The 15,323-nt window shown below is 42.9% G+C and overlaps 1 protein-coding gene across 1 annotated transcript; it reads right to left on the bottom strand.

Moving 5' to 3' along the window:
- Positions 1–4,228: 4,228 nt before the first annotated feature.
- LOC131721177 (cobalamin binding intrinsic factor-like) lies at positions 4,229–13,409 on the bottom strand. The gene is made up of 10 exons (XM_059014501.1): positions 13,144–13,409; positions 11,898–12,098; positions 11,233–11,382; positions 10,111–10,266; positions 9,677–9,858; positions 8,992–9,163; positions 8,365–8,474; positions 6,971–7,131; positions 5,701–5,819; positions 4,229–4,928 (listed from the first exon to the last, which is right to left on the bottom strand). The coding sequence occupies exons 1-10, from the start codon at positions 13,220–13,222 to the stop codon at positions 4,867–4,869; spliced, it is 1,392 nt and encodes a 463-aa protein (XP_058870484.1). The 5' UTR covers positions 13,223–13,409; the 3' UTR covers positions 4,229–4,866.
- Positions 13,410–15,323: the final 1,914 nt, after the last annotated feature.

Below are 15,323 nucleotides of genomic sequence, written 5' to 3'. Positions count from 1 at the left end.
GGGTGCGTTTCATTACAATCCAGGGACCCCGCTGCTCCGATTGTGAGGGAGCGTTTCATTACAATCCAGGGACCCCGCTGCTCCGATTGTGAGGGAGCGTTTCATTACAATCCAGGGACCCCGCTGCTCAGATTGTGAGGGAGCGTTTCATTACAATCCAGGGACCCCGCTGCTTCGATTGTGAGGGAGCGTTTCATTACAATCCAGGGACCCCGCTGCTCAGATTGTGAGGGAGCGTTTCATTACAATCCAGGGACCCCGCTGCTCCGATTGTGAGGGAGCGTTTCATTACAATCCAGGGACCCCGCTGCTCCGATTGTGAGGGAGCGTTTCATTACAATCCAGGGACCCCGCTGCTCCGATTGTGAGGGAGCGTTTCATTACAATCCAGGGACCCCGCTGCTCCGATTGTGAGGGAGCGTTTCATTACAATCCAGGGACCCCGCTGCTCCGATTGTGAGGGAGCGTTTCATGGCTGTTTCTTCCGCGGCAGCACCGTGGTGTGTACACGCTGTTGACATGCATCGTGTGTAGCCGTGGCAATGGGTGCACAGCCACAAAATAAATAAAGATATATGTATTTTGCATGACGTTTTTGACAAGTTAGCCCCTCAGTGCGTGAAAAGGTGACTTTGTTATTTTTCTATATAGGTGAGAGTCACTGGAGAGGAGTGACGTTAGCCTATTACGTAACAAATCATAAAAGATTAGTTGTGTTTTTTTGGAATTCGTTAGAATCATACCCTGTGACGTCACGTGTGTTCGGGGGGGGGGGGGGGGGCGTGTCTGACGCCGTGGATTGACACACGGGGGCGGAGTGACGGAGCGGCGCGGTGTGTGTGTCATTGTATCTGAACGAAAAAAAAAACAAAATACAGCGGGGAAGTCCGACAGCTGATGTTGGGTTAAGAAGCGAAGAACCGCAATGAGCACCGCCCATGTAAGTGAGGAGATAAACGGGGCATCGATACCCTTAAAACAGATTGCAATTTAAACTGGTCTTGTAGAATATATATATATACACACACACACTACCAGTCAAAAGTTTTAGAACACCTCCATTTTTCCAGTTTTTATTGAAATTTACGCAGTTTAATGTCTCAATGTACTCTGAAATTAAAGCATAGAACAAATAAACAATTGGAGATAAAAAAAAGAAATCATGGAATCGTTTTGTTTAACAAAATTTAATCTAAATTTTTGACTCATCAAAGTAGCCACCTTTTGCAGATATAACAGCCGAACACACTCGTGGCATTCTTTCTGCAATGGAAATCAAATATTGTTCGGAAAGTTCTTCCCAACACTGTTGCAGAAGTTCCCACAAATGTGTTGCACTTGTAGGTTGCTTTGCTTTCACCCTTCTGTCCAGTTCATCCCAAACCAGCTCAATGGGTTTTAAGTCTGGAGACTGTGCTGGCCATTTCATGATTTGAAGCCTACAGTCTTGTTCTTTTCTTCTAAAGGTAGTTCTGACATAGCCTGGAGGTATGTTTTGGGTCATTATCTTGCTGTAGGATGAACCCCTGACCAACTAGGCGTATACCAGAGGGTATTGCATGGCGCTGCAAAATGCTGTGGTAGCAGTTTTGATTCAGGGTGCCACTCACTCTGTGCAGGTCGCCGACTCTGGATCCAGCAAAAGAGCCCCAGACCATCACGCTTCCTCCTCCATGTTTGACAGTTGGTGTCACACACCGAGGAACCATCCTTTCGCCTACTCGACGGCGTACAAAAACCCTGCGTGATGAACCGAAGATTTCAAATTTTGATTCATCGGTCCATAAGACCTTCTTCCAGTCTTCAGTAGTCCACTGGCGGTGTTTCATGGCCCAGGCAAGCCTCTTTTTCTTATTTTGCCATCTTAGCAATGGCTTTCTTACTGCCACTCGACCTGTCAAACCTGCAGCTCGAAGTCTTCTCTTCACAGTTGAAACTGAGACTTGCTTACTTCGACCAGTGTTAAGCTGTGCTTGAAGCTGTTGTCCTGTGAGCCGCCTATCACGCAAGCTGTTGACTCTCAGAAACTTGTCTTCTGATTCTGTTGTGGCTTTGGGTCTGCCAGACCTCTTCCTGTCAGAGTTTCCTCCAGTTTCCAAGTGCCTTTTGATGGTGTAGGAAACTGTACTCACTGACACCTTGGCTTTCTTTGCAATTTCTCTAAAGGAAAGACCTACACTTTTAAGGGTTATAATGGTCTGTCTGTCTTCCTTTGTTAATTGCCTTTTTCTCGCCATTATGAGAGCAATATACTACTTCCTGCAGTACAATACTGTCCAAATAATGCTTAAGAGGGTGTAGTAACACAGTCTGTTCCAACACTGCTTTTATACAGACAGAGGGTTTGTAAGTAATCAATAGCTGTAAGTTGTTAACCCATTACTTGTTCCCTGAAAAAGGCCTTTTTGTATAACTCTGAAATGTACATTATTTTTCAGTTTTTGGTAACCTAAACTTTTTTCTTACCTTTGTACCATTTCAGGTTATTCACTGGACTTGAACTGCTTAAATTTCAATAAAAACTGGAAAAATTGGGGTTTTCTAAAACTTGACCGGTAGTGTGTATTCTCTTATATAACAGAATAAACAGGAATATAGAATGTTCTAACATACCTATAGGTTAATACAGAGCATATTATAACTTCTTGTATGAACAGTGTGTTTTAACAGTTTGCTTAGTATTTCTGCTGACTTTATATTCTTTAAAACACAGTACAGTTATTACACCATTTTAACACACATGCAGTTTCACAAATGTTCAATTTCCATCCCAAAGATCAGACTGCTTCCAGTAGCTGTCACTGTCTTGGGTCAGTTTCTGCTCTCCATGAGTCTGTCAAAGCCACCACAGGTGTGCCTTTAAAAGCCTGATAGCTGCAAAAACTTCAGTCTTGTTAGCAGGGCTCCCATCTCTACATTCCCTTTCCTATCATCAGTGGGAAGACTTCAAATAAATTAAACTGTTTCTATCAAAGAGACATCTATCTCTGCCACATACACCTTTCACTCAAAAAAGGTGATTGCACCTTGCACAAGGGAAGACAGTTTTCAGATTAATTCGTGACACTATGTATTTGATATTGGTTGTATTAAAGGTTTCATTTCTTTAATGAGGTTTCTCATTTAACTTGAGTTAGTGCGGTAACTCTTCTACTTGGTCTAAAGAGCTTGGTGGTTTAATTTAGTCCCTTATATCAGGACCCTCTAGGGGATGCGTTATTTCATAATAATTATTGTGTTATTTCATAATTATTGTGTTATTTCAGGGCAGTAGTGTGGAGGAGTGGTTAGGGCTCTGGACTCTTGACCGGTGGGTTGTGGGTTCAATCCCAGGTGGGGGACACTGCTGTTGTACCCTTGAGCAAGGTACTTTACCTAGATTGCTCCAATAAAAACCCAACTGTATAAATTGTATGTAAGATAATGTGAAATAATGTCATATGTTGTAACAATTGTAAGTCACCCTGGATAAGGGCGTCTGCTAAGAAATAAATAATAATAATAATTTCATAATTATTGCGTTATTTCATAATTATCGTGTTATTTCATAATAATTATCGTGTTATTTCATAATAATTATTGTGTTATTTCATAATAATTGGTTATTTTGCAATGAATCGATTGTTTTGGTAATAGACACCGCTCATGTCACTATTCCCAATCTTCTCTTTGCTTTAAAGTGAGTTGTATGCTTGTATTTAATGACAGGCTGGTACACAGTATTGATAGGTGAGAGACTCCATCTCTGCAGGGGACAGTAATAAAAACAAGACATTTTAGTTTTGAAGTTGCTAACTTGCTTATTTTATTATTTTTTTTTTTGTTGCCATTTTTAAATATCCTTTACCAGACCTCTCTGTGCTTTACAATGCTTCCCTATGCTTTACCAGACCTCTCTGTGCTTTACAATGCTTCCCTGTGCTTTACCAGACCTCTCTGTGCTTTACAATGCTTCCCTATGCTTTACCAGACCTCTCCGTGCTTTACAATGCTTCCCTATGCTTTACCACACCTCTCTGTGCTTTACAATGCTTCCCTATGCTTTACCAGACCTCTCTGTGCTTTACAATGCTTCCCTATGCTTTACCACACCTCTCTGTGCTTTACAATGCTTCCCTATGCTTTACCACACCTCTCTGTGCTTTACAATGCTTCCCTATGCTTTACCACACCTCTCTGTGCTTTACAATGCTTCCCTATGCTTTACCACACCTCTCTGTGCTTTACAATGCTTCCCTATGCTTTACCACACCTCTCTGTGCTTTACAATGCTTCCCTATGCTTTACCACACCTCTCTGTGCTTTACAATGCTTCCCTATGCTTTACCACACCTCTCTGTGCTTTACAATGCTTCTCTATGCTTTACCACACCTCTCTGTGCTTTAGAATGCTTCCCTATGCTTTACCAGACATCTCTGTGCTTTACAATGCTTCCCTATGCTTTACCAGACCTCTCTGTGCTTTACAATGCTTCCCTATGCTTTCCCAGACCTCTATGTGCTTTACAATGCTTCCCTATGCTTTACCAGACCTCTCTGTGCTTTACAATGCTTCCCTATGCTTTCCCAGACCTCTATGTGCTTTACAATGCTTCCCTATGCTTTACCACACCTCTCTGTGCTTTAGAATGCTTCCCTATGCTTTACCAGACATCTCTGTGCTTTACAATGCTTCCCTATGCTTTACCAGACCTCTCTGTGCTTTACAATGCTTCCCTATGCTTTACCAGACCTCTATGTGCTTTACAATGCTTCCCTATGCTTTACCAGACCCCTCTGAATCATAGAATTATAATGTGATTAAAATAAGTGATAATTAAACACAACCTCCAACAATGCATGAATTATGAGATGGAAATCTGAGAGTTAATTTGTAGAGAATTTTGCCACGATGTAATCCCCATCGTACGGCTTATAATCACCAACTCCTGAAACGACAAAGAAAAAGAAAATTCATTATACTTTATTAATTGCAAATAACACAGAAATATATATATATATATATATATATATATATATATATATATATATATATATATTTAGAGTGCCTAATTAATAAGCATTTTTTTCATGTCTAAAATGAGTTTTTTTCAAGATATTTCACTATTAAATGTCATATTTATTAAAGCAGAAAACAATATCGTTGCCACATTCAAAACCTATCCCTTCCTCTAGAGTTATTGATAGAAAAATGTTCCTAAATATTGAAAGGCTTTCTTGAAAAACAGCAAATGCTAAATTGTAGATCATTTCTTCTTTTAATGCCGAGTGTTTACAGACGTTCTATTTTTACCATCACTGAATTATCAATAAAACACAAAAAATAAATACAACACACATGTTAAAAATGTTCCCTATCTTATACTGGACAGAACGATCTTGAGCAGAAATATATTTCCAATCTTTGACGCAGCAGGTGTCTTTTTCGATGAAGAGGCTGTAAAGAAATGGTGCAGCTCTCTGCAGCGTGTGTTCAGTTGTTTACCGGGAAGGAAGCAAACGGAAGTGGCTGCCAGGTTCCTGAATGCAGTGCGACAGGCAGCGCAATCAGGCAATCGTTAGCTGTATTAATTTTACTAGTAGTCTTGTACCACAAGAGACAGGGAAACGGGGTCCACTGGACACTGCTATTAGTTTAGTGAGAAGACAGACACAGACACACACACACACAGAGTCCTCTAATTAAATTGAGATCTGTACCTTGATCCAAAGCGTTACTCCCAGTGAGAAATTGCCAGTATGTTCGCTCCTCCGTGTTCCCAGCTAAAACTTGTATACTGGTGACAAATGGACCCCAGCTGCTTTGCTCCACAGTGAACCTAGAACCAGTATGAAAATGTGATCATTATTTTATATGAGGTTTGCAAACATCCCAAGTGCTTCTTATTATTGCAGTCACTCAAGTACTGTGTTTATTATTGTTTTGCTCAGTCTGTGTTGCTTTGACTGTGAGTTCAGGAGCTGCTCTTCAGTTCTAGCTGCACTGATAGTTATTGTATTGTGAATCAGCCTTGGCTAGGACTACAACTCCCAGCATGCCTCTGCCCCCGTGGCAATGGCAATGGATGCTGGGAGCTGTAGTTTTTTAAACTACAATGCGCTGCGCTGTGCTGTATTACACTTTCTGCATTGACTGAGTTCAGGAGCTGCTCTTCAGTTCTAGTTGCACTGCCATAGACGTGTGTAACACAGACTAGATCAGCCAGTCTTTACAGAAGAGACAGCCACTGCTATCTTGTGATCTGAGACTTTGGAGTTTTAATTTGCTGGCAGTAAGCTAGCTGTGCACTAGATGGCGCTGTTGCTTTTTTTCTAATAGAACAGGGATGGTAATAAGACTCATGTTGTATAGCAGTGTCACCCATTCCAGGTTTTACTACCAGCTTGATTAGTCACAGTGTGTCTAGGTAACAAGCTTAGATGTGTCTTATTATTAAACTCATAGTGAAACCAGGAATGGATCAAACTGCTATGCAATGAGATTCTTATTTCCATCCCTGCATTGTAACTGCAGTTTAATATCACTAGACTGGACTGGACTGGAATTACATTGTAACTGCAGTTTAATATCACTAGAATGGACTGGACTGGAATTACATTGTAACTGCAGTTTAATATCACTAGACTGGATTGGACTGGAATTACATTGCAGGGATGGTAATAAGACCCTACTGCACAGCAGTTTCTCCCATTCCAGGTTTTACTACCAGCTTGATCAGCCAGTGTGTCTAGGTAACAAGCCCAGTTGTGTCTTATTATTAAATGCCTAGTGAAACCACGGCTCTCAGATGTGCAGTTTTAAATGAAACACATAGTTAAAGCAAACATGGATTTTCATTGTAAGCCCATGGTATCTGGTACTGCTTTGGGATAAAGGAACCTGTTTCTGAGCCTCCTGTCACACCCGCACTTCCTAGGCAGCTCCTGTGCAGTTTGGAAACAAAGACATAGTTACAGTGAATACTCGTGCCTGAATTTTGCAGGTGATATCTTGGCCGCCTCCTCCATGACCTGCAGTAGCGAGGACCCCACAGGGACCGTCACCTCGATGCTGTCATTGAAGGAGTAGTGAATGCCGTCCTCCACTCTGTAGTGCACGGTGATTACACCCTCCGGGGCAGTGGGGGGGCGCTAGAGGAAGCACCGACCCATCAAGTGTCTCTGTGTGGAGGAAAGAACAGTAAAGAAACTGGTTTTATTACTTGCACTGGTCTCAAGTTTCTCTCTCTCTCTCTCTCTCTCTCTCTCTCTCTCTCTCTCTCTCTCTCTCTCTCTCTCTCTCTCTCTCTCTCTCTCTCTCTCTCTCTCTCTCTCTCTCTCTCTCTCTCTCTCTCTCTCTCTATATATATATATATAAGGGGATTAGGAACCATTGGGACACAAATGCCACAGTTACTAATTTTTGCCACTAGGGGGCACCACTGTGGTTACTGCCGCATATTTCCATACTACAGGGTAGAAATAGTCCTGTCACTCGCAAGGCAGCTCAGTCAAGCAACATGAAGCTGACAAGTGTGCAGAGAGGTGAACTGGTCCTGTTCTTTTTTTTTTTTTTTACAGCAAAGGAAACAATGCCGAGGCAGCTCTCTGGGAATACCATAGAGTGCATAACATCCGCAGCGGGCCTTGTTCAAGAGCTGCTGTTCACAAGTTAATCAAAACATTTGAGGAAACCGGTTGCACTTGTGATAAGCTTCATAGCGGCAGCCCACCGACACCAAGCAAAGTTGTCACTGAGATCAGCCACGCCGTAGCAGAACCAAACAGCACCAGCACACATGCTGTCACCCGCTGCCTGGATTTGCCCAATTCAACTGTTCCTAAGGCTCTTTGTTCAACTCGGATGTTTCCATAAAAGCTGATCCATGTTCAAGCATTGGAGGAGACGGATTTCATCAGACGTGGCGATTTTGTGTTGCAGTTCTTGGCACGACTGGAATTGGATGACCAGTGGCCTGCTAATATCCTATGGACAGATGAAGGGCACGTCACCGTGTCTGGAAGTGTGTTATCTGCTCAGAGACTAATCCACATGCACCATTTGTGAGCCCCCTACATGATGTTAAACTGACAGTGTGGGGTGGCTGTACGCCTGACTTTGTTATTGGACCGTTCTTTTTTGAAGAGCCCTCAGCAAGGAGACCTCAAACCTGCACAGTCACTGCTGCACGATACCAGCCCATGCTGACAGCCCATGTCAGTCCTGTGCTGCAGCAGCGAGATGTGATAAACACTACCATCTTCATGCAGGATGGGGCCCCTCCGCATACTGATAACCAGGTGAAACGCGTCTTGCAGGAGCACTTTCAACACAGAATCATTTCCCTTTCCTTGTGAATGGCCACCTCGCTCACTGCACCTTACACCAGTGGATTTCTGGTTATGGGGGTACCTGGAGTCACGAGTGTACTGAGGGAACCCTCGCACAATTCCGGGCCTCAAGGATGCCATTGTCCAGGAGGTGGCCCGCATACCTGATGAGATGCACAACGCTGCCGTAATGGCCATTGTCACACGAATGCAATTCATTCTGGATCATGGAGGAGCACATATTGAACACTTATTATGTGATTATCAGAGGTAGGTCATAGTGGTGCCCCCCTGGTGACAACAATTAATAACTGTTGCATTTGTGTCCCCTGGTTCCCTTAACAACGGTATGCAAGTTCACCTTCCCGTCCCCTTTGTCTGTTTCTGTTTGTAAACCTACTTTCTAATCGCCCTGTATGTGTGTGTGTGTGCTCAAGCTCATCCCACACATACTCAGATGGACTGAGATATTCATTCATATACATACTCTGTCACCTTTCTTTCATTCTTTCTTTCCTTCTTTTGCGTGTCGGTGTCTGTCTCTTTCTCTCTCTCTCTCTCTCTCTCTATCTCTCTATCTCTCTCTCTCTCTTTCTCTCTCTCTTACTCTCTCTCTCTCTCTATCTATCTATCTCTCTCTCTTTCTCTCTCTCTCTCTCTCTCTCTCTCTCTCTCTCTCACTCTCAAAGTCCTTGCAGTCTAGCTTGTTCAGCTCCAGGTAGTTTCTGTTCTCCAGTGAGGGGGTGATCTGAGAAGCAGCCATGGGGTTCTCGAAGGATCCGGAACCAGCCCGCTCTAGAAGTGTCTGGATAGTTCTGGAACAGTCGTAGTTGGTGGAGGTGACTGACAGGGCCTGGGGAGAGACAGTGAGAGAGACGGTCGGTAGTGTCACAACATAGCCCCCCACCGATAACCAGGGAATGAATGTTCAAAACTTGCCTCATTAATAATAATAATAATAATAATAATATTATTATTATTATTATTATTATTATTATTATTATTATTATTATTATTATTATTATTATTATTATTATTATTCAGTCATTTAGCAGACACTTTTATCTAAATGACTTGCAGAGACTAGGGGGATGAACCATGCATCCTCTCTCTCCTCTCTCCTCTCTTTATTATAGATATGGAGTTTGACACAACTCTGTCAGCAGAGACAGGACCTGCACCTCCACCAACACATATGGCTCCTCTCTTCTCTCGCCTCTCCCCTCTCTCTACTCTCCCCTCTCTCTACTCTCTTCTCTTTCTCCTCTGCCCTCTCTCTCCTCTTCTCTCTCCCCTCTATCTCCTTTCCCCTCTCTCTCTCCCCTCTCACCTTCTCTTCTCTCTCTCTCTCTCTCCTCTCTCTCACCTGCATGGCCAGTCCTGTGCTGTAAAGGTTCCCGATCAATCCGTCGCTCGTTGTCTCCTGGAGAATGTTCTTGATCAGACATTTTAGAGCATTCAGTATCTTCAGACGCAGAACCATACGATCAGGGGCCTTGATAGAGCGCTTCACGCAGGTCAGAGCCAGAACTGCAACCGAGGCTGTGTCTGAGAGGAGAGAGAGAGAGAGAGAGAGAGAGAGAGAGAGAGAGAGAGAGAGAGAGAGAGAGAGAGAGAGAGGCGTTTTATAATCTCCATAGTTTTATAAATTATTCAGCAGTGACACCAAACATGATTCAGACAGTCCCCCTGAGTTTCAATCTCCATAGTTTTTATATACTATACAGCAGTGACACCAAACAAGCTTCAGACAGTCCCCCTGAGTTTCAATCCTAGCTCCAATCTCCGTAGGTCTCTTACCCACTGAATATTTCTCTCCATATGAAAATCCTCCGTTATCCGAAGCTTCAATCAGACTCTGCACGCTGTGTGATGTCACTGGTTTTCCCATCATGCACAGCGCCAGTATGTCAAGGCTCACCTGATAATAGTTGGTGAGGGGAACGTTCTTGGAATCTATAAAGGAAAGTGGGAGGGACTTTAATAAGGGTTAGTTTTAAAATGGTTTGTTTTTGTAATATGCTTTACCACACCTCTCTGTGCTTTTACAATGCTTCCCTATGCTTTACCAGACCTCTCTGTGCTTTACAATGCTTCCCTATGCTTTACCAGACCTCTCTGTGCTTTACAATGCTTCCCTATGCTTTACCACACCTCTCTGTGCTTTACAGTGCTTCCCTGTGCTTTACCAGACCTCTCTGTGCTTTACAATGCTTCCCTATGCTTTACCAGACCTCTCTGTGCTTTACAATGCTTCCCTATGCTTTACCAGACCTCTCTGTGCTTTACAATGCTTCCCTATGCTTTACCAGACCTCTCTGTGCTTTACAATGCTTCCCTATGCTTTACCAGTCCTCTCTGTGCTTTACAATGCTTCCCTATGCTTTACCAGACCTCTCTGTGCTTTACAATGCTTCCCTATGCTTTACCACACCTCTCTGTGCTTTACAGTGCTTCCCTGTGCTTTACCAGACCTCTCTGTGCTTTACAATGCTTCCCTATGCTTTACCAGACCTCTCTGTGCTTTACAATGCTTCCCTATGCTTTACCACACCTCTCTGTGCTTTACAATGCTTCCCTATGCTTTACCAGACCTCTCTGTGCTTTACAATGCTTCCCTATGCTTTACCAGACCTCTCTGTGCTTTACAATGTATCCCTTTAACTGGTGTTCACTGCAGTTTAAACATTTTAAAACATCATAGCTGGTACCTATCCCATCTCCCCTCTCTCCTCTCCCATCTCCCCTCCTCTCTTCTCTCTCTCCCCTCTTCCCTCTCTCATCTCTCTTCTCTCTCCTATCCCCTCTCCTCCCTCTCTCCTCTCCTCTCCTCTCCCCTCTCTCATCTCTCTTCTCTCTCCTATCCCCTCTCCTCCCTCTCTCCTCTCCTCTCCTCTCGCTCTCACCAATATTGTCAATCTCTTCCTTCAGTTTTTTTTTCCAGCAGTTTTCTGAGGTCCATGGCCTTCTTTCCCCCTTTAAGTCCTGGGGCTGGAGTTAGAGACGGGTCCGCACAGGAGGCCTGCATAGCCAGACAGTAGAGAGCCACGGTGCCTGAGGAGAAGGGGAGGCCTGGATAGGAGATAGGGGAGAAAGGAGTGAGAGGGGAGGAGAGAGATGAGAGAGGAGAGAGGAGAAAAGTGTAGGTGAGAGGAGTTAGTTGTTTGTATTTTAGTTTGTTGAATGTTAGTTGGTAGGTAGTTGGTATTTTAGCGTGATTTAGTAGTTTTTAGTTTGATACATTTTAGATTAGTTTTGTTCATTGTTAGTTGGTAGTTTAGTTGGTTAGTTGGTAATTAATTAGTAGTTTGGTTAATAGTATAGTTGGTTCATTGTTAGTTAGTAGCTAGTTTAGGTAGTTGGTAGTTAATTGGTAGTTGAATGTTAATTATAGTAGCTAGTCTGTAGTTCAGTTATTTAGTTAGTAATTCCATTGGTTAGTTGTGAGTTTAGTTGGTAGTTTAGTTAGTAGTATCATTGGTTAGTTGGTAGTTAGTTGGTAGCTAGTTTGTAGTATAGTTGGTTGTTAGTTTAGTTGGTAGTTAGTTGTTAATTCAGTTGGTTGGTTGTTGAGTCGCTTTCTTTACCTTCTTGGACTCTCTTCACTGCATCAACCTGCAGTCTAGCCAGCATGCCTCTCTCTGTGTCACTGTCATGATGGCTGGCCAGACGCAGAGCCAGGAGGATGCTGGGATTGGGGGTGGAGCCACTGGCAGTACTGCTGTTCTCTGATTGGACCATTATATTGAGGAGCCGAATCACCTGACCTGTCTGAATCTCTGAGACAGCTGAGAGAGAGAGAGAGAGAGAGAGAGAGAGAGAGAGAGAGAGAGGAGAGAGGGAGAGAGGAGGAGAGAGGGAGGCAGAAATAGAGGAGGCAGGGAGGAGAGAGGGAGGGGAGAGATAGAGGAGGAACAGTACATTAATGAAAGATACAGGGGCTGAAGCAAAAACTAATTGAAACTGCATTGAGAGATTTCTATTAAGAACTATAAATGATAATAATGAGACACACACTCGCAGTTACACACACACACACACACAGACATGCACACACAGACATGCACACACATGTTTGCATTTCTATATTTGTGGGGACTTCTCATAATAATAATAATAATAATAATTTATTTTTATATAGTGTCTTTCATAGTGGTCCATCATCACAAAGTGGTGTGTGAGCTATGCATCAGCTGCAGAGTCACTTACAACAACGTCTCACCCAAAAGACGGAGCACAAGGAGGTGAAGTGACTTGCTCAGGGTCACATAATGAGTCAGTGGCTGAGCTGGGATTTGAACCAGGGACCTCCCTCATTGACTCTCACTATAGTCAAACTCCAGTAAAACAAAACTCCACGCAGGGTGAATGTGGACATCAAACTTTTTTTTTTTTTTTTTTAAGGCAAATTTTGTTCTTAAAAAGGTGTTTTACAAAGTGGGGACGTCCCCACAACGGCATTTTTTCAGCAATTACTATCTTTGTGGGGACATTTTCTCAAATTGTGTCCGCACATTGATAGTAATACCTGCCCTCATAGAGACACAGTCACACACACACAAAGACACACATACATATACAAACACACACACACACACACACACACACACAGACAGACAGCCACACACACACACACATACTGAGACACACAGACACACATAGACACAGACAGATAGACATACACACACACATAGACACAGACAGATAGACATACACACAACACATAGACACAGACAGCTACACACACACACACACAAACACACTCTCTGGTCTAGTTAATACAAAGGCATCATTATTCAGCTATTAATAGCAAGCGGTTCATTGTGTACTCACAGCACTGCAGAGCGACCGGGAGCCAAACAGAGAGCTGCAGCAACACAGCCAGAGCCACCCTCACACAACCCACTGCCATTCTGTCTATCTCCTGTCTTTATCTCCTCCTTTCTTTTTCTTTCTTTCTCTCTTCCTTTCTTATTTTGTAGCTAATGATCCTCTTTCTTTCTTTCTGTCTTTAATTCTGTACTGTCACCAAGTCGAGGGAGTCTTTCCCCTTGGGAATGACGATACTGGTACTTCGCTCTCTCACTCCCTCTCTCTTATATAGTCACCTCCAGGAAGTCTTTTGCTCCTGAAGGTTTTCTCCCTCCCACTATTGTTGCCTTTCCTAGTCAATGCTGGTGTTGAATCACCTGATGCTAATCACACTCGCCCCCTCCCCGCATCGCTCACCCCTCCCTCACCCCCAGTCATTATATCACCAACCTTCAAGAAAGTGATTGTGTGAAGAACAATAGAAACTCTAAACTGGGGGTCGGCATGGGTACCCGAAAACCCAGGTAAAACACGGGTTGTAAATTACCCGACGCTACCCGGGTCACTTTTATTAATTTGAGAATTTAAAGCAAATGTAGAAAACATGGCAATGCAGCGCGGATCTCTGGCCGGTGTAACAGACAACGTTAAAACAAGATTTTTCATGAAGCCTTTTCTTAACTGACAAGATATCAATGCTTTACAGAACACAATAACACACAGCGAGTGCAAGTACAGCTCAGTAATAATAACTGCGCCACTATTCAATCAGAAACAAAACATCATGTGCAAACGTAAACTTTAATTTAGGTGCAAGCACTGCCACTAGAAATTCCTAAAGGTTGGCTATAAAAAATAAACGTGATTTTCTTTTAGCTGACAGTATAAAACATAAAAAACACAGATCTAAAATCTCACAGCGCATCATAATGTACTCGGGAATGTAGTTTATTGGTGTCCACTGGCCACTGTTAATCACACATTCAGATATTCAAATCCCACACCCCACCAATTTCTCTGATCTATGAGTGCGATGGCTGCTCGTTACCTGACAGGTAGCAGAGGAAGTGCTTGTGGATAGGGTGGACAAACTAACAGGAAGCAGCCGAGGCAGGGAGCGTGTAAACAGTGCACACAGGCAGAAAAGCCAGAGAGTATAGGTAGAAAAGAGCCTGTATTTTGTGAAGAGTTTGAAATAGGCAGTATGTGAACACAGTAGCAATTCACACAGGTCTCAGTAGCAGCTGGGGCAATCTAAGACAGTTTAGCAAACAATTAGTGTGGTAATTTAGTTTAACAGGTACAGTATTTTGGCATGATCCATGCATTGGTAAACCTTAACTGCAGAAAATCCACACGTCCCAGTATAACTGCACTTTCTATTTCCAATAGAGTAAGATCTGCATGTTTTACTGCAATCCTGTTATACTAGATGTCAGACCTAGTAGCTAAGATATAATTGATTGTTTTACTTTGTTAGAATTATAATGGTAGTGCAACAGGTTCAACAAGGCTTCTGGCATGTGTCACAACTGATACTTCACTTTGAGGCCCCCTTGTGCCATGTGGAAAGATGCAACCTATTTTATTACATAAGATTTTTCCTTCTGAAAAAAAGAACTCATAATGTTCATGTGTAGTCAGCGCTCCAGAGAAGGGTTTGGGTCACTGAGTAATTTAGACACTGTTTTCCTATGTTGGTAAATTACTCAGAGAAGGGTTTGGGTCACTGAGTAATTTAGACACTGTTTTCCTATGTTGGTAAATTACTCAGAGAAGGGTTTGGGTCACTGAGTAATTTAGACACTGTTTTCCTATGTTGGTAAATTACTCAGAGAAGGGTTTGGGTCACTGAGTAATTTAGACACTGTTTTCCTATGTTGGTAAATTACTCAGAGAAGGGTTTGGGTCACTGAGTAATTTAGACACTGTTTTCCTATGTTGGTAAATTACTCAGAGAAGGGTTTGGGTCACTGAGTAATTTAGACACTGTTTTCCTATGTTGGTAAATTACTCAGAGAAGGGTTAGTAAACTATGTTTGAAGTTCCTATATTCTTTACGTTGCAATTTTCCATCATTGGCCCGACCTATAGCACTGAATATAATGTCGGCACAACGTTGTCCCATCTGATGATAACGACTAAATGCCAATGTTGTACCAACGTTGTCCCAGTGAGCAAAATGATCTTGGGCCTGCCAT

Source organism: Acipenser ruthenus, chromosome 48 (assembly GCF_902713425.1).
Source record: "Acipenser ruthenus chromosome 48, fAciRut3.2 maternal haplotype, whole genome shotgun sequence".
In the NCBI taxonomy this organism is placed as follows: Eukaryota; Metazoa; Chordata; class Actinopteri; order Acipenseriformes; family Acipenseridae; genus Acipenser; species Acipenser ruthenus.
This window is presented reverse-complemented; position numbering and strand designations above follow the sequence as displayed.